General features: G+C 34.9%; 3 protein-coding genes across 3 annotated transcripts in view; 1 reads left to right on the forward strand and 2 right to left on the reverse strand.

The window, feature by feature from the left end:
- The window catches only part of LOC136806211 (putative leucine-rich repeat-containing protein DDB_G0290503), a 42,578-nt gene extending 41,329 nt beyond the window's left edge, over positions 1–1,249 (reverse strand). Inside the window, exons 1-3 of the mRNA XM_067062773.1 lie at positions 1,181–1,249; positions 822–873; positions 419–503 (exon numbers count right to left, since the gene is read on the reverse strand). The gene's annotated coding sequence lies outside the window, so the exon portion shown is untranslated. The remainder of the gene's footprint in view (positions 1–418; positions 504–821; positions 874–1,180) is intronic.
- Positions 406–26,863, reverse strand: LOC136806200 (uncharacterized). Its single transcript, XM_067062761.1, has 11 exons — positions 26,753–26,863; positions 12,918–13,000; positions 12,327–12,421; positions 12,123–12,212; positions 11,575–11,693; positions 11,211–11,264; positions 2,304–2,454; positions 1,728–1,795; positions 1,181–1,255; positions 822–873; positions 406–503 (listed from the first exon to the last, which is right to left on the reverse strand). Exons 2-11 carry the CDS (start codon positions 12,986–12,988, stop codon positions 406–408), a joined length of 873 nt encoding a protein of 290 aa, XP_066918862.1. The 5' UTR covers positions 12,989–13,000; positions 26,753–26,863.
- Positions 4,214–10,417, forward strand: LOC136806210 (uncharacterized). The gene is made up of 3 exons (XM_067062771.1): positions 4,214–4,575; positions 8,672–9,131; positions 9,462–10,417. Exons 2-3 carry the CDS (start codon positions 8,860–8,862, stop codon positions 10,144–10,146), a joined length of 957 nt encoding a protein of 318 aa, XP_066918872.1. The 5' UTR covers positions 4,214–4,575; positions 8,672–8,859; the 3' UTR covers positions 10,147–10,417.
- Positions 26,864–26,984: the final 121 nt, after the last annotated feature.

A 26,984-nucleotide genomic window follows, 5' to 3' on the forward strand; every position in this document is an offset into this window, starting at 1 on the left:
ACCCGCAAAGAAGCCATTGTAGTGTTTGAAACTTTGCCTAACGACAAACGGCGCTACGTCATTAGTGTGGAAGCAAAACTAGATCTAGCGCTCTCTCCGCGGGTACCAATTTCAAAAACACTCCGATCATAATATTTCGCTTGGCCTGCATTGAGTGACTTGGTCCAGGGTATATAAAGGTCAGTGCTTATACGGTGTAGTGGCTACAAAAAATAACCATTTCTGTGAATTCTGTCTCGTTAAAATGTTCGTGTGATTCAAAACATTAAGTGGATTGATTAAAGGATTTCCACACATACTTGCTCCCGAAACCTCTTTTTTATATTTTATTTTTCTGCTGTAGATAAATCAATTACCAAACCCCTATCAAGCCGATAGCGCTGCTTAGGGTTGATACACGATAAATTACAATACCAACCTTGTCTTTTCACACAATCTTGCAATGACAGTTCCAAGTGTAAGCAAACTCTGGTTAATGTACGTGCTCTCCTTGAAGCGTTGGCCTGAAATTTAGAGTATTAGTAGTCGAAGTGAATGAAAAAAGGTGTCAAATAGACCTTATTGGATTTTCTGATTTTTCTAAAACAGCGATTCATTGTGGGATTTCTATTGAAATATCCCCGAAACAATCCCACAATGCATCGCTTTTTTAGAAAAATCAAAAACTCTGATAAGATCTATTCATGGATGCAGTAGCATCATTGGGTGTTGTTGAGTGATTATATGAATAGTTATACGCCTCTTAGTTATGTTAATTACATACAAGGATTAATCACAGTGACTTATTTTTGGTAAAATGGAAAATCACATTATAAATATACCTTGAGCTCCTGTCAGTTGTACTCTTTCAGAGCCAGCAAGATCGACAAGATTCTAAAAAAGAAGACATTTAGCTTTTCAAGAATAGACTTGACCTAGAGAAAAACTCTTTTAATTGACACAAAGTTTTGCACCGTGAAAAAAATCAATTAGACTGTTAACGAGCAATGGTCAAGCGGTTGGAAGGCTCGATCCCCTGCTCTTTCCAATGTTCCGTTATAGTTCCATTAATAGCCAAGCCGGCTGGTCGTGTACTCAGTGAAAACAATCGTAAGAATGTTTCAAAGTCATATATCGATCCTACCTACTAAACAAATGGGTTAATCAAAGATATAGATAATCAAGAGCTTTACTAACTTACCAATTCTGCCGAATAAACTGGTCTCAGATCGATGTCTGTTGAATTTGGGTCTTGCCATTCTCGACTTTCAATAACCTGAAACGTCATTATTCTTAATTAATACTATAAAGAGATTCTATTCGAGTCTAATACTAGGGTTTTTACAAGGGCCAAACAAAGACAAATGCCAATATCTGTGATATTCTCAATGCAATGAGACTAGAGTTTATGACTTGGTACGCGAAAATCGAACTTTTATCCCAAATTGTGCACTTTTCGTTAAAGTTAATAAAAGTGTGGATTCTGCTGGGATTGAGTTTTATCTGAAGTTTTATCAATCATTTTTTGAGATTGATCTCAAAATCTTTAAAGGTAGTTAAAGTTTTAGGGCTTAGAAATAATAATGATAAAGACATACAGTTACTTCTCTCTGATTCAAGCTACAAGGGACCAAGAATTTTCTTCAAATTACAGAAAGATTCGAATTACAGAAAGTGTTCTATACAAATTTCTAGCTGAGGGGACAAATATTTTTGTTCGAATTATAGAGAGTCTACTGTATACTGACAAGTCTGAAGATGACATGCGATCGGCTACTCCTTTCGTTCATCAGCGTCTTCCCAATTGATCTGTTTTCTGAAAAACAAATAGTTAAGTTTCTTAAAGTCAATCTACCAATAAAATGAAGCTGTTTTATTGATCTTGCAAAAGCAAGGCGAAAACGTTTATTTCATGATCCATTTTTTCGTAAGCTCGGGATTTTTTTTCGTTGCGATTTAGACCGCAAACCAGGCTTGAACATGTAATTGAAACTACAAAGATATTACAGGTACATGGGGGAATGGCTACAGAATCGAAACATTCCATAGAAAAGCGTGGGTCTAATATTTTAAGCAAGAGTTTTAAATCTCTCAATTTCAATTATTTTACTAGCTAAATATTAGACGAGTATAAAGTACGAAGCCTTGTGGAGAGAACCGGAGACCACAGGTTGCTTCGCCTACCCTCGATTGTTTTCTTTAGCAAACAATAAACAGTTAAGTGGCAAGACCAGATCTTACATACCACAGCTGAATAACCAAATGTTCTCCCAAAGAAAGGATGCAAGATTCACGTGCATTTTCATTAATCAGACAAACATTACCTTGCCCTTGCTTTACAAGTTGTAGGCCTTCTTCGAAATTTGTGATGTTGAATTCTGTTAGGTTATCCACATAAACGACACCAGATTCGTCAGTTCGAATTTGAACTTTAGCTTCTGGTTGATTGCCTGTCTTCAACAAGTCTGTAATGACCTAAAAAGAATTCAAAAGAGAGACCTTTTTAGAATCTTTATAAGAATAAGTTCAAATCTAAAATCTTCAGTAGACCCTCGCTTATTCGATATTCTATTTTTTGAATCTTTTTGTAATCCGAACTACACGTTTTTTTTTATAAGGAACACGTTTATAAGGAACTCGAGGCTGAAAGTAGTCCAAAAAATAAGGAATTGTTAAGGAACTGCTCAGGCTAAGAATAAGAAAACAAGTTCTAAGGAACAGTAAAAGTAAGAGTTTTCACTTGAACTAGATATGTAAATAAGGAACTCAAAAGGAACTTTGAGGCTGAAATTTTCTGTAAAAATAAGGAACTCCAGGCTCAGAGCAAAGTTAAGGTTCCTTATATAAAAAAAAAACATGTAAATCCTATTCCCCGTCAAGGAGAAACCCTCTTAATATACTTTCTATATACAATTCAAATCTCTCTCTTTTCACACTTCACATTATATTCTAAGATCAAAGAAATTAATGTTGTGAAAATGGTAATTATTACAGCACAGTTTTTTCACGAGGTTGAATTTTATCATCTCCATTTTCCAAATTGTTTTGAGTTTTTTTCTACATTTCACTCTTGAATATCTTTTCAACAAGCACAAAACCGCAAACAAATTCTATCCAAAGTAACAGCAACTTTTTGACTTTTTAACCTTTAATCTCTAGGATTATATTGAGACAGACTTTAGATGAATCTTGGTGAGATTCTATAGAATTCTAATGGTTTCTATCTTTGAGATTACCCAATGGGTCCTGCATTGGTAGACGAAGGAGTGCTTCAACTCAAACTGGATGTGTAAGTGCGTTTAAAAAACTTAAGTAAAATCTAAAGCCTATTTATCTATTTACGAGTCTGTTTACTTATTCTGCAAAAACATTCCACAGCTCCATTAAAGACGTAGACAATTCATTCCAATTCTTATTCGACACTTTGCAGTCAAAACATTGTAAACTCTCTGGTCATTGAAATGTTATATTAAAGTGAAAACATTGCAGTGTTGAATCGAACAATTAAGTTACGTTACGCGCTAGCTTTTGTTTTGATGATTGGTTGAATAACTGCTATCTTTATGTAAGCTCGGCGTTTTTGAGGCAGCGATTCAGACCTCAGAAAACATAATGTCAATCTGGCTTTTAAGTAATGAATGGTATTTAATGTAAAAAACAATAAGTTTGAATGGGATATTTTTTATGGTTTTCCCTGTACGTTAATAACTGGTTGTGACGTAAGCGGTCCAAAACAGGCGAGTACGTTGTTCTGATTGGCTCTCTAGCGTATTAGTGACGAAAGTCTTGGTTGCACTCACATTTAAAATTCATTGCATTAAAGTCAATTTGACCAGGAGTTTCAGAATAGACGTTACAATGACTTCTTTCATAGGGCTGACGCCAAAAGAAAAATTAAAAACAGCCACAAAAGGAAATAAAGGCAAACTTGATGAAAATTTATAAGTAAACAGTTGATATTTTACTGAAACGACCTTTCAAACAAGGAACTATAAAGAATGATTTAGTGTACAATACGAGTTGCCAAGTTTCAAGTAAACATTTTTGTTTATTTCAAGGTAGATTGCATTAGATCAGAAGAAGCGTTAATTTTGAAGATCTATTCTATCAAACAGGAAATAAAACTTATGAATGTAGACTTCCTCCATTGAATCATACTGAAAATGTGTGATTTTTAACAATACAGATCAGCTCCATATAAATATATTCTCTCATTTGTTTTGGTATTAAAACGAATCGAAAAACAGTAACCAGAAGTATTGTGTCAACGGAAAAATATAACATTTTGTAAATTTGAAATATTTTCAAGGTAAAACTGTGTTGCTATTTAAATGAAAATGCGTCAGTTTTTATTGATATTATCATCATGTCTCTATCTCTCACTGGGAGTCGTTGACTGCGCAAGAGAACTAAAACATGTGGCCTGGTCAACATCGGGGACCTGTACATATTCTTATGTTCCAGGAGGGAAAGTCACTATTCAAAAGAGTACAGCACCAACGGCAACCTTACAAACAACAGCCGTGCAAAATTTCTTCACTCATTCTGACTTTGGGATCACCCTTGGAACTGCAGATACAGCAGGACAAGTTTTGAGTAAGTCAATTTCAAAATTTATATCACAGAAATTCAAAAGTCGAAAGGGTCTTTTATTTTAAAGGCCGCTACCCACTCAGCATTTTATGGTCGGCGAACAAGGCGCACGGCTCGAGCGCTTTGGTCGCTGAACGCTTTTCCCATTCCACTGATCCAAAATAAAGGGGAGATATGCTGCACATTTTTTTCTTTTTGCTATTGTTGATATCTTTTTGCACACGGTACAAGAGAGTTAAATGTCTCTTCTGATTGGCTATTTAAAAAAGAACAATAGGGAAGCCACACAGCCTAGCGAAAAAAGTTGAAAAGTTTCAAGGGTAGCGACCTTTTGACTCAAGGCGACAGCCTTTGAAGGCTTGATTTATGCATGGATTTATCATAGAACTCTGGATACACAAAGAGCTGGTTTTTCATCGATTTCTCATGTTTTAGCCTTGTCCGCAGTAATGACATTATTGTTCACCCTCCACCATTCACTAATCATTATTTCGTAAATTTTTTTATTGCATTTTTCATCACAGCTATACAATTCCCAAATGAGACTTAAAGATCTCTCAAGAGAGTCAAATGCATCAAATTAATTGCTAATAATATGTCGTTATGACGTTTCAAGCTATGAGAAAGATGCGACAAACATGCTATGTATAAGAAATTGAATGTTGACACCAGAAAATTTCAAACTTCCACGTCGCCAAAACCACCGTGCCACTGCGTGCCTCCAAAAGCTTTTCATATCACTATGAAGCCAAGATACTCTAGTCTAACATATGTCAATCCTAGCTCTTTCCAGGAAAAAATTGGAAAGTTATTGCCAACCTTATTTTCAGCGTCATTCTAGGCTTTTTACTCTATTTTTCTTGTTTGATGATGTTTTTGTCACATTTGATTTCATAAATTAATTCGTTAAGCTTTCTTGCTTTCATTTTCAAAGTTTCATCCAGTAAATGTGCAAAAACAAGAAGTTACAGGACTTTTTAGAAATGGGATAATTAATCATTTTTCAAAATCAGAGACCTTCGAGCCGCCATGACAGTTGTCCTTTGCGGACAAAGCTAGATCCTCGAATGTTTTCTAAAACAATGGAAAGACAATTAGTTCGCTCTCCACCGTTTTATTTGATGTTTATCCAGAGTTCTATGATAAATCCATGATTTATGTAATTTATGCAATAATTAAGCCGCGCGCCTTGTTCGACGACCATAAACAGGGTGTCTACTGATTTTTTTTCAGGATTTTCAAGGCTTTTAGGCAAAATTTTAAGTACTTTTCAAGGTTTTTTGATAATCAGTTGGCACGGCTCTCAGATAAGATTTGTAAGATACTTACTAGTAGACATTGTGAAAAACAAATATTTGGAGGCAAATAGAAATCAAAAATAACTTATAGACTTGTTAAAAACCTTAGGTGCAGCGAGAAATAAGGCCTTTATAAAGTCGAACCCATACAGTGCAGAAAAAATTAAGCCAAATTTGAGAAAATTTGAGGAAAAAGCTACCCTTATGGTGCATTTTCTTGAAAATTATTGACCATCTTAAGACAAAATATGGTCAAATTTACCAAATTTAACACCTTTTGAGTGCACTTTTTCTTGTTTTTGCTCATTTTGACTCTTACAGTTAGTTACGCTGGAAACCTCCTCATACATTTGATAGACATCACATCAGTTTCTAGAGGGTCAAGACCACCCCTCCTTAGACAGGAAGACCCCCCCCCAAGGTAGCAAGAGCACTTCCTCAATAGGTATCTAACCGGGGGCATTCATGCCGTCCTTAATGGTAGGTTTATCGAGACCCTGGAAATGCACTGTAAGGGTGTGTTTGGGGACTGATAAATTACAAATCTGGCAGTCAAAATCTCATGTATCTTTATAGTTTTGATTTGCACCCATTTTGAATTGTTTTACATTATGTCAACATCTCAGGCTCATTTTTGGACGGCTTCGACAAAATAAGATTTGAAATCAAACTAAACTATAAGGGTCAGAAACGTTCGGTAAAATGCACTGTAAGGGTAAAATGCACTGTAAGGGTACCTTTTCACTGCTCATCAAGAGCTGCACTGTAGGGGTCTGATTTTGAAAGCCATTTTTTGGCGGCACACACCGTTGTTTAGAAATCGACCCCCGGGGTATCCTCCCTTAAGAAGTTTAGTCCAATAAAAGATGAAAGCAAGTCCGAGGAAATTCATCAAGCCAAGATATTCAAAGCAAAAGATAAAATTTTGATTTAAAAACAGCTATATTTCGTATAGTATCATATACATCATTCAGGCAAATGATTTCTGTAAAAGAAATTTTAGTTTAGTCCGACCCCCTTAATGCAATGACTTTGACCCAACATTGCAAAGGCAACTTTTTAGCGCCGCAGGCAAACTTTTTCAAAAAAAGCTACCTTTACGTAGGAAGACCCCACTCTAACTGGCAACCCCCCTTTGGAAATTCAAGCTTTTAATAACACTCCCCCTTGTCTTAGTCAGGTAGAATTAGGTCATAAACCACCAAAACCGGGACAAAAATGGTGTAGAGATGAAATTTTGCACAGTGGTCCAGGAACATGTCAGGAATCACCAAAAAAAAAGCCCCACCCCAAAGAAGATGGAAACACCCTCAAATCAATAATGGCGGACATGGTACTTTTATCTACAATTAATCAAGGGGGACCCTTGATAACTGAATTTTAATAGTTTTCAAATGTCAAAAATAACTAGACAGGGAGATTCCTCTCGACGAGCAGATAAAGAAAATGGGGTCACTTTTGAAATTTGGACCACGTGGTCCCGAGATATGACCTCTCAAGTCAAAAAAAAGACGATTTTGATGACGTCAGCATTTTTACTGAGATGGATAAATTGGAATGCCAATGATTTAATCACGTAGCCCTGATCATGGGCTTTCAGAAAATTATATGGTTTAGTATGTTTAAACCAACCGTTGGCGAGATATGACGATTTTAAAATCGTTATATCTCGCCAACGGCTGATCTAAACATATTAAACCATATATTTTTCTGAAAGCCAATGACCAGGGCTACGTGATGAGCTTGTCGATGTTCCAATTTATCGCTCTCAGTAAAAATGCTGACGTCATCAAAATCATCACTTTTTTGACTTTAGAGGTCATATCTCGGGACCACGTGGTCCAAATTTCAAAAGTGAATCCATTTTCTTTATCTACTCATCGAGAGGAATCTCCCACTGTCTAGTTATTTTTGACATTTGAAAACCATTAAAATTCAGTTATCAATTATTGCTTAACTGTAGAAAAAAGTACCGCCATTATGGATTTGAGGGTGTTCCCATCTTCCTGGGGGTAGGCCTTTTTTTTTGGTTAATCCTGACATGTTCCTGGACCTCTGTGTAAAATTTCATCTCTACACTATGCAATTCTACCTGACTATCTGGGTTTCATCAAAATCTGAAACTATGAAACTACGATGGAATGTCTTCAAGGATGATAAAATGCTGAGTGGGTTTTACTGAGTTTTACCAAGTCTAAATCTAAATACCTTATCGGGGAAAATAATGTCGGGAGAAAGTGACGAAAATTTTGAGGGGGTGACGAAATATTTCCCCGACATTTTATCCCCTGACCAAAACTTGTGCCCGATTTTTTTATCCCTGACCTCGGAATTTCATACCGCAAGCAAAATTCAAATCTAATTTTTTTACACCTTTATTTAACCGAAATTAGTGCTTTAAACGTCGAATTACAAGATCCATTTTCGAGCTAGTGAGGGAAACCATTTTTTTTGGACAGTTTAGTCGGGTGAAAGTGATGAATTTGAAATTTTTGTCGGAGAAAAGTGACGAATTTGAAATTTTGGTCGGAGAAAGTGACGAAAATGCCTCTAGGTGACGAAATTTTTCCCAACGAAAAAAAAAACCCGACTAAATAAAACTCCGACATTTTTTCCCCCGATAAGGTCTTACCATACCAGTTATAATTGGTGAATGCTAAACATAGTATTATTCGATGATGAGATAAATTCTGTATGCAAGGTTTCAACGGAAAGAAACATTTGGGAAAGATTTTGAAGTTCGTTTTTGCAGCATTTTAAGGGTTTACTACTGTATATTGTAATTGTTTCGGACATTTTAGGTTACGTTGGAGAATTGAGTAAGAAATTTGTCAATACAGCTAAACACTTGGCACCGGCCATCGGCATAATCGGTAGTGTACTAGGTACGATCACAGGAGACAAGACACCAACAGCTGACGACATCTTAAAAACAACAAACAAGGCTTTTGAAAAGATGACAGAGGAGTTGGACAGTTGAATTGAAGAAATGAAGAATTACGTCGATACTGAGATTATTCGTCTCTTAAAAGATATCAACCATCAAAAATACAAATTTTTATATTCTTACTGGACTGGTTGCATTGAAGGACCAGCAAATGAAACAGAGCTATGTCAGCGAGAAGCTAACCGTCTTATTCAAGCATCAGTCAACGAATTTGCGATGTATTCTGACCAGTTTGATCGTAATACACTGAAGTTTAACCCACTGTTAACAGGAGATCAAATCAAGAGAGTTGAAGTGAATTTGATTTTGTTTAGGTAAGAACAGATAAAGGAACTGAACACATGTTGTCTAATTTAAGTGACTTTGTTTGCTTTTTCAAACAGGTTCAAAACAACGTTTCTAAAATAATCAAAATGATAGCTCCCACATAAAGATTTTCCGATGTTAGGTACAGTTAATTTGAAATCGACATTTGAAAATCGTTAATTTACTCCCTTGCGGTTTCGTCTGTTTTACCTTTTCTAACTCCTGTAAGATATATATTAGTATTTTTCTAATAATCCAAAAAAATATCTAACGCTTGGTGTGATGTCAGCGGAACCTAGAAATCAAAACTGTACAGTGTTGTTGTTTTTTTTCTTTAGAAACTATGTGTTTCTCAGTGTTATGGCTATGAAGACCATCACCTCGACGTACAAAGACCAACATGAAAAAGCATACGTTGACCTTTACGAGAGCCAACTTCAGAAGAATGTCAAATTCTACAATGATTACGCAAAAGCATCTGTTGATTTGGTCAAACAAATTAATCTGAACTACACATCAAATTATTTCAGCTCTAAATATGAACAGGAAATGAGAGATCATGAGAAGAATGTTCCAGATGTGGCAACAACATTGCTACCTGAACCTGACTACCTTATTACTACCTTCGTTGAAACGGAGATTAAATGCAAATTACAAATGAATTCAAGATTTACTGATTATTGTAAAGCTGACGTGAGTGTAATGTTGTGCAAGAAAGGAAGCAAGCTTTATGTTAATTGTAAAAAAGGAGACCCTATTCCTGACAACTGGCGATACAAAAAGTCTTACTCCCATTATCCCGTATGGAGTAAGTATGATGTTTCGCACACACCAGCTTTCTTGGCACGAGCCATCTGCAGATCAGAGTTGAATACCAAATTGAAAGATTTCAAAAGCTCTTACGCTCTTTCAATCAAACGTTACTGGGAAAATGAAGTTGGAAAATTGTTATCCTGTGCAAAGAAGTTGATTGATTCCAAGAATCTGGATAATGCAAGAGAGACAGGCGGATGGAAATGTTGAGAAGCAAGCCACATCATCGAGTTCTCAAAAATGAACAGGAATGGGACTTTTCCAACAAGTCCTTTTATAGACATTGCTAGCCATAATTTACAACAATGAACCGTAATTTAAAAAAAATGTATAACAGGAAAATCTTCATGGTATAATTGTGAACATTTTTATAAAATTAATAAAATTTGCAAAAGTCGTTTTGATTCATACTAAATGAAGTCCAGGTCCATAACAATTCTAAAGAGGCCTAAGTTCAAATCTCTCCCTATTCTAAAGCGGCTTAAATCCAGGTCTCCCCAATAAGTAAGTCCATTTTTTATGAAAATTGGGATATTTTGTTGTCCTGGACATTTCTGGATCATTGTAGCTTTCTTTAGATGTGACCATTTTATAGGTCAGAAAGGCTCAAAATCTGAAGCTTTGAAGTTTGATAAAAATGTTGAATTTTAAAAAGACTTAAGTCCATCAATTTGATACAGTTTAGGGGCCTAAGTTCATTATTATTTTTCAACATAAGTTTATCAAATTGAGTTGGTACGTTCTAAAAAGTTTAAAAGTTTATGAAATACTTTAACATAATAACAAAAACAAACGTTTTAAAAAAAGGCTCCGGGGACTATTAATCGGTTTGTACTTTTACGGTGTGACGGGATTGACCCTTTTTTAGTACGGTATTACGGGATTTGACGAAAAAAGAGACGGGAAAACGGTATTCTAAAATCAGACGGTTACGGTATTTAGGTACATTTTTCCCTGTACAAGCCGGTGTGACGGTGTTATTATTTTTCCAATTTTCGGGATTCCGGGATTCAGCAAAAATTTTGATAGGAAAACCCCTACAAAACCCCCCTCTATCCTTTACAATCCAGTATCTCGGGAATGAAACCCCTTTAAAATTAAGGCAGATAGCTGTTTAAATCGAAAGACTTTCCTAAGTTCTGCGATCTTTTGTTCCAATTAAATTGCATAACTGACAAAAAACCTAGCTAATTTTTCAACTAAAAACAAAAAAAACAAAATGTTGACTTTAGTATTTCGGAAACTTAACTGACAATATTGATGTTGAATCTTACCTCATTATAGATTTCCAAGTAGGATGCTCTAATGAGAAATTCACGATTTTCACACTAAAATAAAAATAAGATAACTTTTAAATCACTGCTACATTTGAAATATTAGGATATTTTTTGTTGTTGTTAGGAATGTTAATGAGATGGCGGGTAGCCAGGGTTTTTGTCTTTGATGGGTTATAGAAGATACAGAGTTTGTGTCCGGCTTCTCCACACCTGAAAAGTCATTTTAGTTTCGCTGATAGGTAAAAAAAGTAATGCAATTTTGATTCCCCTTGGTTTTGACTGACAGAGGCTTATTTCTTAAAAAGGAGACAAATAATTACATTATTTTCATGATCATGGAAATCCTAACAATTATTGATACCTTGTGAATATTATGAAAGAGATCTTTCAGGGCTCTTGGTATGATTCCTTCGTCACCAGGATCCCCCATGATGGTATGGGTCTTCCCTGAAGCTGTTTGCCCATAAGCCAATAGTGTCCCTACAAATATTAATGAAGCAATATAAAGTTGTATGTGCACTGTTTAATTTAATTCATACTTTACAATTTACAGGTGTATATGACATATCACTTGTCCTATTATTTTGTATTCAATATTTCTTTGTATGGAAAGATGTTTTTTAACTTTTTTTACTTTTGAAGCTTTTTGCAATGAAAATTATCAAAAACAAAACACTAGATGCAAAATAAACAATCAATATTTCTTTGTATGGAAAGATGTTTTTCTGCCTTTTTTGAAGCTTTTTGCAATGAAAATTATCAAACACAAAACACTAGATGCAAAATAAACAAAACCTAATCCTGGTCACAAAGTTTGCAGTTTTCAAATTTACTTTCTTTGAGAAAGAAGAATCTGTGCAATTGATATGTTTGAAACAGTGCAGAACAAGTTCTATGAATATATCATACCATGAAAACCAGCCACTACATATTCCACGATTGGACTACCAAGTGTTTCATAAATCTGCTCAGTTGATATAGCTTCTCCAAATACTTTATCTGAATGGAGAACGTAAACACAATCAAGGCATTTAAGAATAGGAATTTAGTTTATGTATCAATGTTTTAATGACTGATTCTAGAAAGACATTCAGAGATAATAAGATATCTTACCAAATTGATAAGAGATAGCTGGTTTATCATTTGCTGTACTGAAAATTCTATTTTCATTGGTTTTCATCACAATCTTTTTGTGGCTTTCAAGTTCCCTAAAAGAAATTTAACGATATACTACTTTTGTAAAAAGTATATAGTACCTTAGTCCTTGGAAGAAATTTTGGCGGAAAGAAATTTATAGGTCATTCGCCAAAATAAATTCTCGCCAAATTTAATTTTCTTTCAATTTAGTCTCTATTTCTCCTGAAAAGCCTTTATTTCCTCTTTTTTCAGCTAAAATATTAAACAAAAATGGGTTGTTCGCCAAAAGTAATTCTCACCAAATTTGGAGATTTTATTAAATCGCCAAAATAAATTCCGCCAAATTGCACCAAAATTGGCGAATGGGCTCTTTCTCCAAAATTTCTTAATTTCTTTCCCTTAAGGTATACCAGGGTATACAGAAAAACTAGTAAAATACCTGAATTGTAACAGGCACCAAAACTAAAGAAAGAATTCTTTGGATTTTTTTCATTTAAAATTACATTATGCTATTTTTTTTTTGTCAGTTGTAAGTTTTTATAAAGAAAAATATTTTAGGAAACTCACCTTTTGATACATGGACGAACACGTATACCAACTTGAATGTTAGTTTTTTCATCTTTCCTTGCATCTGCCATTTTTTTGGAAGACTAAAGAAAGAGTGGACAGAGATTGTGATAAGTGTTAGAGGAGTGTCATATCTGTTTTGAAGCCCAAACTGTTGCAATTATTCTTCTACCTTCAGTGAGGGCTTAACTTTTAACTTTAACGATATTACGCCCGCAGCAGTGCGTGTTAAAATATTTTGGTTTCGGTTTCGATTTCAAGCAAAGGTCTTAGCAACAAGATGCGTGTACATAACAACGTGGCTGGGTAGAAAGATCTAACATAGAATTCAAAAAAATACTTATCATCCTATAGAGCACTATAAAAATACGGGCAGGTCTAAAACGCCTAATACCTACTACCTAATACTTACTACCTAATACTTAATACTTACTGTACCGGGTGCGCCACAAAAAAGTTTCTCTCTTTAAAACTAATTTTCTCAAAATCTAAAAGTTTAAAAAAAACTCTTTCTATTTCATTGGAAAGAAGATAGATAAACTTAAATTTCGATGGGTCATTTATTAAATTCGATTCACTAGATCAAAAGTTATGCTCAATTAAATAAAAAAGTTACTTTCTGAAAGTGCTCAAAAACGTTAAAAATCGACCTATCAAATTAAACAGAAGCATAACTACACGATACATCATTATCTTCGTTTCAGTCATTAAAAATGATAATTAGCTGTCTAAATGACCTTTTGTTATATAAAGGAAGGTTGAATTTCAATAAAAGGCAGAAAGTTTGTCGAAAAAAGCCAAAAAATCTTGTAAAATTCATGAAAATACATCAAATTGGGGTTTCGACGTACTTCCAGCCTTAAATAGACTTTATTCTGTCTACAACCAAAAATCGGAGGGAAATATCGGTAAAAGTAAATTAAAATAATTTTGATGAAGATTTTAAACCCTTCCTACCCATCAGCTTCAAAATTCATGTGTTTAATTACTGAAAAATGCTTTTAATCATGTAAAGGCTATTGCGATTGCCAGTTTTAAAATAAAAATTTGATAGGTCGATTTTTAACGTTTTCGGGCACTTTCTGAAAGTAGCTTTTTTATTCAATTGAGCATAACTTTTGATCTAATGAGCCGAATTTAATAAATGACCCATCCAAATTTAAGTTTATCTTTCTTCTTTCCAATGAAATAGGAATGGTTCTTTCAAAATTTTTAGATTTCTAGAAAGTTAGTTTTAAAGAGAGAAACTTTTTTGTGGCGCACCCGGTATATACCTCAAAATTGCTTGAAAATACCTTTAAAATAATCAGCATGGCAAATATGACCGAATCTGAAAATTTGGTGTTAAAAAAATTTCAAGTTTTTGTCTTATAGCGTTTTGAAGACATGAAAATATTTTCTCCCTTTTTTTCTCTTCGCTTCATTTTCCCGCTATTAGTTTTATTTATAAGCATCAGTTGAGATGATAAAGCCCTACAAACCAATCTCAAGAAGTAGTATGACACTTTACTCGATATTATGCAGATAAATACAAAAGGATACAATTAAATGACCTATATTTAATCTCAAAGAACGTTTAAATAATGTTTTAGCCATTTGGATCTTTATAAAGGAGACAGGGGTGTGGAAGAATAACTGTTTTAGATATTTGCACATTGTGTTCTTATAATTAAATCAAAGTCATAAGAGAGAGCAGTAAAAGGAAGAAAAACTAAGATAATGACCTTTTGCTTTGTACTTATATGAGGCGAAGGAAATATTTACTTATGATTTAAATATTCTTTTAGATGACACATTCAAATTCCACGAAACCAATTTTCTTAGAATAGAGATTCCGAACAGGCAAAGGAGAGCCAGGGCCTTGATGTTCTGGTCTGTAAAGTATCCAAACGGATTAGGTAGTTAGTATTAAGTATTGGGTAGTAAGTATTAAGTAGTAGGTATTAGGCGTTTTAGACCTGCCCATGAAAATGGTCCCTTTCTATGTTTAGTTTGTTCTACCTTGGATTATAACTGAAAATATCTTCAAAAAACCTTTGTCCCCCACCAACCCAAATGGTAATCTTTGCCCGCTTCAATTCTTAGATAATGAATGAGAGAGGTGCGCTTAGCTAAGCCGAGCTCACGGGCGATAAACTCATGTTTACTTATCTTGTACATTTTAGTGGTATTTATCCAATAAAAAGTATGTTGACAAAATATGCACAGCATTGTTTGTGGCATTGTTAACCTTTCCAGCGCGCAACTTTTTAAATTTTCACACTGTCAGCGCGCAACATTTTTTCAGAAAATAGACATGTTCGGTTATTTTATCATAACTCAAGAGCTAGGAATCTTTAGAAAAAAAGTAAGGTATCAATGATAAGCTAATTAAATTCTACAACTTTTAGACTAAGTACCAATCCAAATAAAATATTCCAACAAAAATGGTAGCATCACGTAAACCAAAGTTTTTTTCACGTTTTGCGGCAATGTCACTTTTTTTGCATTTTCCACTTCTAGAGCAAAAAAAAGTGGAGGGAAGTTAATTAAAAAATCTCTCTTTGGCTGTTTATCAATCTATACATCATTTTGAGGTAATATACCAAAAATCAGCATCCAGAAAAATCTATATGTGTCACAACAGCCGCCCAAATATCGGTCACTTTTGCCAAAGATCACAATTTTCGGCTAAAAAATCCAATATAATATACAATATTGAAGTATTTGGATGATAATGAAATGTGTTTCCAGAAGCAACTACAGCAGCAAAAATGATGTAAAAGTATTCCCCAACTATCTTAGCAACACTTTCAGTCAGTATTCTTCGCTCCTGAAGCTTTTGAAGGGTATCGGTTATCGTGAAACTAGAGGACATCGTCGGCGACAGTTGCAAAGTTTCCAAAAACCGTAAGCCTTTTGAGGCAGACTCATTGATATCAAATCTGGTCTCTTTTGCCCAAAGTAATGCTACATGTCATCATAACAATTCCATGTGGGTGTTATGTGGTTTCTGCCATCATTTTGATCCATAAAAGCTGTAATCAGGACGTAGTTATGAGGCAAGAATTTCGGGACCGATCGACCGTCGCTGGTGGAGTGGAAGAAGCAATGCAATTCAACATAACTCCAGGGTATTCAAATTCATTGGTGCTTCTTTGAAATATATGAGGTGTAGAAAACACTTTTGCATTGAATTTTTCCACTTTCCATGCTCCAACCTGAAGAAAAATTGAAAAATACTGTAAACTTGGGTCGACCCCGATGGTTTGTCGAGATAAGTGGTCAAAATGACAAATGGAATTTTTATGCTAAGGCAAATACTTTTTTATTTATTGGTTTACGGATCCGTCGACGTTATTTTTGCCAAAATGAAAAAATAGAGATTTCAAAAACTTTTATTTACTTTTTCTCCTCCTACCTTCAAAAAAGAAGAAAGAAAGAAAAAAACCTTTACTTAAACAGGAAAACAAAAGAAAATAAGAGAAAGAGAGAGGGGTTAAACGATCTAACATAGCTGAGCCCTATTCTGCCAATGTAAAGATACTTTGATCCTTTCCTTAATATCAGGGAACTTCCCCATGGAATTTCCCTATCCACAAAAAACAACTTCAAGAGTAAACTTTTTCTGCACATGTGCTGAGAAGATTATTGTTGAAGAGAGACTTATTTAAAAAATCTATACTTTTTCGAAATTTCATAAAATTTTATTTTATTACTTCCTCCTATTTCGGATTTAAAAAAAGAAAATAAATAAAATTTAAAACATCAATTTTATTTTAATTTTTTTTCCATCCTCCTGTCTAAAAATTTTCCTCATAACGTCCGTAAACCAGAAAATAAAAAAGTAAAATTGCCTAAAAACAAAAGAAAAAATATGAGATATACTTACTGGATGCTTTGTCATTATAAAAACAATGTATCCATGAAGAAAAGTGGCCTAAACCAGTCAAATAATCCAAGAACTTTAGCAGTAAGTTTGAAAAAGCCATTTCTTGGTCGCCATCTTCATTCAGTGTTTTTCTCAACCTTTTCTCCGAAATCTGCTGCCTCACCACGTGATCAAAACATTACATCATCAGATATCAAAAGAAAGCTTAGAACCTCTACTTGCCGTTTCTCTTTACTTCTACAGCTAGCAAAGAAGCCAATGGGAGAAAAATAGCTTAGAAGATCACTATGTAAAAAAAACGACTATACACATCTGCCGGAACGTATGATCGATGTGTATGCTTGTCTACCGGGCTGAAAAGGTTAAATATGTCAATAAATATTTATGGTTGTTTAAGAGAACCTGACAGTCTATTAAATAAAAAATTACTTTCCCTCAGCCAGTAAAAACAGGATAAATTATCTTGTCTCTAGGCAACTGCTGTGGAGTAATTAGATATTCAAAAGACTGTCACGTTCTCCCAAACGACTATTCAACGCCTGTTAAAGAAAATAATTTGTAAATAGTTCTTTTTATCGTGAAATTTTGAAATACGAGCAAAAGAGAATCAAATTTAATATATTCGCAGGTATGCCAGGTATGCCCAATCACTTCCATGAGAAAGTTCCAATTTTTAATTATCAGGAAATTGGGGAAACAAACCTGTTCACCACGTATGGAACGAAACCTGACAGAAGGTTTTCCAAGATTTATTCAGATAAAGCTGTAAAAGCAAGGTTCATTACTTGTGAATTTTAAAACCTACATAACCAAAAGTGAAAGTTGTTAGGAAGTAAAGAGTAAACGCAAGACAGAAGGTTTGGTTGTGTTGATCAAGTATGTTTTTATTTTATCCGAACTAATCTTAAAAAAGACCAAGGAGGCCCTGACTGACCATGCTGCACAGGCACGCACATACGGCTCCCTATTTTTCATTTCAATCGATCGTCGTGATGACCAGTACCGTGAGATCGGGTAACTTGCATCAGTGGAGGCTAACATGCAGTGTAGTCCTCAAATGAATGAACTGGGACCAACCCGAAAAATTTTTTTGTTTCCGGTCCACCGGGTGACGAAAAAAACACTCACCCGGCCGGCCGCAAAATAATTTTTTTTGCTAAATTTTGATCCCAAAACTAGATTTTTTAAAGCACTCGTAGAAGTTAAAATGATGGTCTTTTTACCTTAAATCTGTAGTAACTTGACACCGCTACAGGCTTCGGCATAAGAAAAATTCACGTGTGATCATCGCACGCCTAAATTTTGATTTTTAGTGGTCTAGGCCTTCGATTATTCAAATACTTAATTTTCATCGCTTATATTTTCAATTGTGTTACAATATCTCTAAGAACTGGACTCTTTCTTTCATTTTGAATATCTATTTTCAATTGCTAAAGGCTCCAAACTGTGATTACGAAGGGAACTTTTTTGAGAAAAAAGTAGAGTGAGAGAAACATTTCCCCAATTTTTTAAATCCTCACTTTATGAATGTTTCTTTTTATTTTACTCGAAAGTCAGCATGATTCCTTTTATAAAAACAAAGCTGTTTACTTACTGAAAAGTCCCCACTTTGTGAATGTTTCTATTTATTTTATTCATAAATCAGCATGATTCTTTAAAAAAAACCAAGTTGTATATAAAAAAAAAACATTCTTAAAAGTTGAGTTGCAAGCAAGAATTAACAAAAACAATGCAGGGTTTAGTTTGAGATGAATAAAATTTCATTTCTATAACAATGATCAGGATAAAACTTTCATTCCAAGTGATTTCTAGGCGTGCATTTTACAGTAGAATATAAAATATCACGTGCGATAAATCACACGCCTCAAAAACTGATTCACAAAAGTTTTTCAAACAAACAAACTAGCCCTAACCCTAACGATGATGTACGAAAAAAAATGCGGCCGGGTGACGACGAAATAAACTTTCACCCGGCCGGTGGATTGTTTCCGCAAAAAGATTTTTCGGGTTCGCCTGGCTGGTCATTCAGTCTAAACTTTTTAAACTACCAGGATTATAAACTAGGCTAGTCTTATCTCTTTTATCTTTCCCTTTACAACAATACAATGCTGACAAGTTGACACAACCACACAACATATTGACAAACGTAATCCCTGACTGAGAGAAGTTTATATCGAAATCTGCAACAAAAACAAAAGTGGTCTCTTCTACTGATTGCTTCCTGGTGCTCCTTCCCAGCTGTTTATAAAATTTCCACCAATGAGGTTGCTGCATTTCAAATCGCCCTTCTTTTTGGCACCCGTGGCAGGCTTTGTCATTTGAAAATTCCAGGCGTGTGGTCAATCCCACTCCTAAAACGTACTTTAGGCGTGTGATAAGGAGTGCTATGCATAACTTTAAGTAGTAAAATCCAAATTTATGGCGTGTGATTAATCACTCTCCTCAAAGATTTTAGGTGTGTGTGGAGGTGTGCGCGTGCTATCACACGCCTCAAACGATGCAGCCTGCCGTGGCCTCTCAGTGTCTTGCACGAAGGGCGGCTGTAAAATCCCACCCTTCATATATATTTTTTCAATCTGTGATTCTAAGGCTTAGAGTTTTTCTCATCTTCAATTTACTGAAGAAAGCGGGAATTTGATGCGAGAGTTAGATTGTCAACAAAGTGCCGTAAAAAATCATTGAATAAAAGAAGAACTTTAAATCTTAAATATTTTCATTTTGAAGAATTGGTGCAAAAAAGTGAAACATGGAAAAGTTTCATTTTTTATTGGAATAGGGGATTTGGAAAACTTCCTATGTTTGGTTTTTTGCACAATTCCCTGTAACTATGGGCAAGCACCCGGTTGCTAAGATGTTGGCTTGAAATCGAAAGTGAAACCACTGAAAATGAAAGTAAAATCGGCCTGTACTCAAAATCCCGTAATCTTGATATACAAGTTTAAGTCTATACTGTCATCAAAATACAAAGTTAAATGAAAACAAAGATGGTAGAGTAGAGCTGCGTGCGGAGCTGCATAGTTAATTTGTTTTGAAATTTTGACTTTGATTGGTCATTCATTTGATGGCTATGCAAGCTCCACTGGATGCACAAGTTACCCGACTTCACGCTCACGGTATCGGTATGGCAGTCACATTAAATTCATAATTCCTGCACCTCAACTCGATTTAAATAGAACTTTCAATTGGAAATAGCTATACATTCAGTCTCTAAATTACCATGGCTTTCAATGGCAAAATTCATATTCCCAAAATTCCCAGTTGAATTTTTTGAAAAAAAGAGGCTGGAAAACAACTTTTGATGTCATTTTATGATGAGAGACCCCTCTGAAAACCCTGAAAAACTTCAATACCCCCTTGGAAAATCTGAAAAATGAACAATATCCCTCTGGAAAATCTAAGATTTGACCCCCATGGCCACCAGTTATTCGAGCACTGATGTGAAAATGTGGCTTCGTGGATATGTGGTCTTTTCAAGAATATGTGGTCTCGAAAGCGAATGCGAAGGAGAGTATTTCGAAATTACAAAAAATGTTTACAGTGGGTTTTTGTGAAAATTGTTCAGCTCAACACTAAAGTTACAAAAATGTATATTGTAATATCTTCAATAGTTTTTGCCTCTTTAATTTATTGGTTAACAGTCATACGCATTCTTACTTCGAATACTTTTGTGTATTTTAGACCGTGCACCTCCTCTCTCGTTGACCCTTTACAGTCCACTTTCAGAAGCCTGAAAAACCTAGACTCGGCTCCGTAGAAATTGATCCTATTCTTAATAAGAAAACCACATCTGTAGACTTGATAGTTGCGTTTATCAGTCAGGCAAATCCTTGCATTTGCACGGGGTCCGCTACGTTGCATTTGCAGAAATCGAAAGTCGCGCGAAAACCCGGTGCAAATACACTGTTTTTTGGAACTCTGTGTATTTGCACGGGGTGGAAAATTAGAAAATTTAAGATTTTGCAATGGTTTTACAATCAATTAACACCATTCTTTTTGCTGAGAGTCACAAATACGAGGTACTGTCGAAAAAAATGTTTCAATTAGATATTTGTTGTATTCCTTTTCTAAAAAAATGTCAAAAACTTCACACACAAAAAAAACGACGAGTCACCAGCGCAAAATTAGCTTGGCTGCGCGATCAATCTCATTTTCATTGTAGCGGAACACAAAACTACGGATAAGTTAGACTGTATCAAACATGCGTGTCCCGATATTTCTATTTGCTTAATTTCCCTATCTCACTTTGATGACCTAGATTTTAAAATTTTATTTATTTTTTTAGATACATAGCTTTTAATTTTATATTGCACATGCGTAGGTTTTATGACTCATAGGTTAGTTCTAATTAACTCCTATAACAAAACTAAATCTCACTTAAGCCACATAAGATTATCAAGCTTACTTTTTTCTCTGGTTAACTATCCTTCAGAAATCTCTGAACTAATAATTCTTTTATCTCTATTTACAGCATATACATAATTTTAATACATTTTAACTATTTTTCATTTGTAATATAGTCCTTAGTTGCAGGTCCACATCAGCTTAGTCTGCGTTTTTTAACCTGTTTTATCAAATAAATAAAATAAAAAAAAAATAAAAAAATAAAAAAAAAATAAAAAAAAAATTTCAAACACCGTGGTACTTGCTAATTCTGAAAATTTGAATGTACTGTAGCTGTTGAGTTGATATTTCAACTTTTCTCAAAAAGGTGAGGAAATCGACCAAAATACAGTATCATCCCAGTGGAAAATTAAACTCCAATTTTTGTCCCCACTGCAAATAATTAGATAAGCAAATTCTGACTGCAAAATATTGCGTGCTATTTTTTCCATCCCCACTGAATTTTCTGGCACGAAAACAATGGAATTCAAATCCCCAGCCATTAAAAAAATATCGTAATATCAACGCCCCCCTCGAGTTTTAGTCCACTTTTTTTATCCCCACTGGCTGAAAAAATCCCACCGGATCTGTGAGAAGGGGGTGTTATAAATTCAAAAAGTTGAGTTGTCACCTATTTTGGTGCACTTGAAATATGTTAAAAGGAGCCGGGAATCTTAATATTTTCGCCGAGATTTTCGCATCGTGATACGTGATATCATATATTTCGAGTCAGCATGGTTGCGCGATCTAGACGCGGCCGTTTAGAAATACTCAAATTTATCAAAAATATTTTGCTTGATTAAAAAAGATTGCATGGGTGGAATTTTTTTTCACTGGACAAAATCCTTTATTATTGAATGAAGAATCTCGTAAAGAAAAAATGAAAGCCCAGTTCATCTTCATTTTCCCCCGTTTTCACTTTAAAGTTGAAATTGACATATTTGCCTGACGCGTTCTAGCTCATTTGCACAGGGTCGGGAAAACCTGTTGCAAATGCACACCCCGTGCAAATGCAAGGATTTGCCTGACTGTTTATGATTCTCTTCTTATAAAAAAAGTTTTTTTTAAAAGCACAAGTTTTAAAATTCGATTACTTTATATGTTCTTAAAGATTTTTCTTTTTTACAAGAATAACTTTTTTAAAGAGCTGTCATAGTCCTGATAGTGTTCTTACTTAGCAAGTAAAAGTATACCGTGAGTGGTCCTAAATCCGACAGCCCTGCCTAAATCCGACCCCCCAAATAACTGCTATGAAAAAAAATTACATGTTTACAAACATTTCCTCTCCAAGTTGAACAATAAACTATTGCAAAAACTCTCGAAACAAAACATCTAACAAGATGACTATAATGTCAAGATGTCGTCAATTAATGTGATCAAAAAAGTGTGAGTTGTAAAAATAATTACCTCTATTATTCTATTATTCTGAATCTGTTGCTCGTGTTTAAAACGTTAACAATTTTGTAAAAAAAAAATTATGTTTTGTATATATACAGTAAGAAGCAATTATTGTTATTTGGTTCAATTGGTTCAGTGTATCAAATCTTTCAAGCTTAGTTGACACTTTGGTATATTCATTGCGTCACAGCGAAAGATTTGTTTTTATTTTTTTGTATCTTTGAAAGACCCCATCGGATTTAGGCTGGGCTGTTAGATTTAGGACCACTCACGGTATTAATTAAAAGATCAACAGATTTTGTTACAAAAAAGCAAAAGGGAAAGTACTAATAGTTTCCCCCGTCTTTTAAAAATTGAACAAGTGAAGGAGAGTTGTTTAAAAACACCTGTTACAGGTGGTTGCACCCCAAAACCCACGCAAAAAACCAGGGCGTTATATTATGAGCTGTGTTGGTTATTGGATTATTTTTATTATACCATTCAAAACTTTGGACTAATAATGGTTCTTCCTGGGGTATCTGATCATTCATATGCATCTCTTGATTATTTTACAGGGTATTGAAGTTGGTACTATTTTTTTTTTGCGCACCCCAAAACCAGCAAACTCTATTTTGGCTGTAATTTCATAAATAATAATGCTAGAAGTGTGGTTTTTTGCATGCCATCTTCATATTCAATTGTCTTACTAGTGAAAATAAGTTTGCAAACTTAGTCTAAGCCTTATACCCCAAAGTACTACAAAACCCACAATACAGGCACCCCAAAACCCACATTGGCAATTTCAGAATTTTAAAAATTTGGGCCAAGATTCCAAAAAAATACTTTCTGAGGTTTTACTTTGATAGTTACTCTCGGGTGCCTAATAAACGTACATGTACGTTTATTTTTTTCGTGTCAAATTTCCCGCCTGTATGCACCTTATTAGGACCTGTACGTTTATTCATTTTGAAGAACTTTTCCGCCTGTACGTTTATTCCCTCCTGTACGTTTATTAATTTTCACCCAATATCACCCGATTCATACTGGAAAAAAATTTTTATTTTTTGTTCAAGTACTAGTAAGACGTGTAGAAAGGCCGTTAATTACATTCGAACGTGGGAGATTTTGAGTGTTGCACAAGTCAATTCGAATGTTTTGCTTATTTAAGTACTTGTCATTGATCTATAAGAGATATACCTATACTTAAGTCAGTTGTTTCAACCTGGATGTTCTACTTTGAAAAATTGGTAGATTTTTCCCTGTACGTTTATTTTAGCCTGTACGTTTATTTATTTTAGCTCTGATTTCTCGCCTGTGCGTTTATTTCAGCCTGTACGTTTATTAATTCCAATTTTATTCCCTCCCCTGTACGTTTATTTTGGTCTGTACGTTTATTAGGCACCCGAGAGTACTCCACCTATTAAGTCATTCATTTGATTGATAAGAAGCTTTATAGTTGATTTAAACATACTTTATTGTCAACCTATTTTTTTAATTTAGTAAATATAAAAAATAAAGCCCAAGTTCTCTATGCGTATACACCAGAAAAAAAATTTCAAATCATCAAACCCATCGACGAAAGCGGAGGCATCGGTTGTAAGAAAGCAAACAAGTTAAAAAGAAAAACAATTGAAGGCAGCTGAGGCCTGGTGCAGAGAAAATGGCAAACGTGGCTATGCAGCACTTAAAACAGGTCACTTTGTCTTTGTGACTCTTACAACAAAGAACAAGAGAGATGATATACAATCATCTTCATTTCAGGTGATGTGTGCATGTGCCAAGTGATTTTCAAATCCATAGGAATAACAAGTGCAATGGTCCCTCCTGTAGCTGCAGAAAAGATACCTAACCTTCTAATCAGCACTGCCGAAAATGGAATTTCTACTCACGAAACCTTTCTTGCCGCTGCTCATGAATTTGATGACTACTTGGAGCTGAAAGGATTTGAAAGGCCAGTAGTTTTACTATCAGATGGGCATAGTTCTCGTCTGAACCACAAGGTTCTTGAATTCCTCCTCTCAAAACAAATACAGCTGTTTGTGACACCACCAGACCCAACAGGGTAACTCAACTTTTGGACCAGTTAAACAAGAACATTCACCAAGAGTATGAAAAAGAAAAAGCATCAATGTTTACTGACTTTAACACTTTAAGTCGAGAAGCCTTCATGGTTATTCTAGCAAACATCTGGGATAAATGGGTTTCCAAAGAGGGTATCATTAATGCTGCAAGAAAGGTTGGTATCACGTCAACAAAACTAAGCGTAGAGATGATGCAGCAAGATAAATTTGAAAGGGCTGCTGCAGTCGTCGATACAAATGATGACGATGCAAACTCGTCTGCAATTTCAACATCATCAACTTCGTTCATTGTCTGTCCTGATAAAAGACGTGGCTCATCACAGTATTGGCAAGATAAATTCAACCAGGCCATGGGTATCATAGATGAATTGCATGAAAAGAGCATCGTGCTGGAAGAAATCACTGGTTTCTTGCCTGTGTAAACCAAAGCTGTCTAAGAAAAATACAAGTATCACACAAATCCATGGATCAATGAAGGCCAAAAATGTGCTCACTGTACTGAAAGACATCAAGAGTAAGAAACAAGAGCAAATCAAAAGTAAGGAAGCCACTGCCAAAAAAAGGAAGATACAAAACATGCATTTCTCAAGTGCAAAGAGAAATGTATTTGTGAAAAACCAAAATGCGAAGCATTCGGGCTCAAGCAATGTCCAGTGTGTCAGGACATTTTGAAGTCAGCTTGTAGTAAAGCCAAGTGCAAAGTTGATGGGATAAAGCCAGTCATGATTGTTCCAGCAGCAGCTACAGCAAGTTCTTCCAAGAGGAAAGCACCTGCTTCAGAAACCGAGGAAAGTGAATCAGATTTTGTTGATACCGATTTTGATCATACCGAGAATGAGAGTGATTTTGAAAGTGAAACCAGCAACACGGATGATGTAAGTGCTGCAGATATCTTAAGAGCAACTTGGAAAACACTCAGCCCTCCAGTGACTGAGGATTCTCTCTTGGGGAAGTGGTATGGTGTAGTGTATTGTACAAAGCGCATTAGCAAGCTGTATGTTGGTAAAATCTTGAAACGTTTCTTGGCTGATGAAAACGGGTTTGTTGAGAAATTGGAAGTTAGGTGCTTGAAGCCTAAAGTAGGATCTGGTACCATTCTTGAAGATACACCAGCTCATTTGCCAGATGTGTCACTGTTTGACTTTGCTGATGTGATTTATGGTCCTCTGAAAGTGGTTCCTTTAAAATCTGATAAATTCAATGTTCCAGATTATGAAAAAGCTGTCGAACATTTTAACAGTAAAGAGTATGGACAGAAACAGCATTTTTTAGGCTATTTCACTTATTTTTTTCATTTTTAGTTGAAAAATATTGTTGCTATTGAAAGAAATTGTGTTTCAGAGAAGGACTTCTTGAAATTGACCAGTTGTTTGTTGATTTTTTTTAATATATTGACTAATGTCATTTTTAGAAAAAAATGCACCCCAAAACCCACAGTCGAAATTTTGAGTTTTGGGTCTGAATATCTCAAGATAGGCTAAAGACTCAATTCCATTAGCTCTATTTTCGAAGATGGGTTATATGGGCTACCAGAATTCACCATAATTGCAAACTTAGTCTCAAGTTTCATTATTTTATTGGCCTTTTCTCAAAAAACGTGTTTTTTTCATGTTGTTTTTTTTGACGTTACAGGTCTGTAATTTTCTGTAACGAGCTTGCAATATGAAAATTTATTGTTTTCTGTTTAGCCCTTTTACTAATGTATCTGAAAATACATATTAACACTTAGTTTCCCATAAGGAGTATAACTGACACTGCATTTTATGAAATTGTGGGTTTTGGGGTACCGTGTGATTTTGGGGTGCAACCACGTCTGTATGATGTTAAACAACTTCCCTCTTTTTCACTCTTCCCTCTCTCTATTGTTTTCGAGACCACACTTCCACGAGAGACCATATTCTAACGAAAAACCATATATCCTTGACAGCACTCGAATAAACTCTCCCCATGGCCATGGGAAAGATTGTCAGGGCTATTCCACTTTTTTTATACACAAACAAAGAAAGGTTTACAAAGCACACTTTCACAAGATTAAATAGAATGCAGCTGCTGTGAGCATGAGCCGTTCCATACAAAATATCTTGAAATAAAACAAAAAGTAAAATGAAAGCAAGAGAAACTCTTACCAGACCAGAAGAAGGGAACGAGAATGTGCTCGATACAACGATAGCTTTTTTGAAAATTTTCGTCTGCCGCCACTTTCGGTTGCAATTTTTGGCGGTACTAAAATTCGTACGGCAGACGACCTTAATCTTGCACCGTTTAAAATTTACAGACTTACTTTTATGATATTTAAAATATCATATGTACTCGAAATCTTTTAATTAAATTTTATTGAATTTATTTTATTATTAAAAC

Source organism: Clytia hemisphaerica, unplaced genomic scaffold, assembly GCF_902728285.1.
Source record: "Clytia hemisphaerica strain Z4C2 unplaced genomic scaffold, Clytia hemisphaerica genome assembly, whole genome shotgun sequence".
Taxonomy (NCBI): Eukaryota; Metazoa; Cnidaria; class Hydrozoa; order Leptothecata; family Clytiidae; genus Clytia; species Clytia hemisphaerica.

Excerpts from the sequence above, each read along its gene's own strand:
- LOC136806200 (XM_067062761.1), bottom strand. The coding sequence starts at position 12,988 with ATGGCAGATGCAAGGAAAGATGAAAAAACTAACATTCAAGTTGGTATA. Across the intron at positions 12,422-12,917 it reads GTTCGTCCATGTATCAAAAG|GGAACTTGAAAGCCACAAAA; the intron begins GTGAGTTTCCTA and ends AATTTCTTTTAG. Across the intron at positions 12,213-12,326 it reads AGCTATCTCTTATCAATTTG|ATAAAGTATTTGGAGAAGCT; the intron begins GTAAGATATCTT and ends TTCTCCATTCAG.
- LOC136806210 (XM_067062771.1), top strand. The coding sequence starts at position 8,860 with ATGAAGAATTACGTCGATACTGAGATTATTCGTCTCTTAAAAGATATC. Across the intron at positions 9,132-9,461 it reads GTGAATTTGATTTTGTTTAG|AAACTATGTGTTTCTCAGTG; the intron begins GTAAGAACAGAT and ends TTTTTTCTTTAG.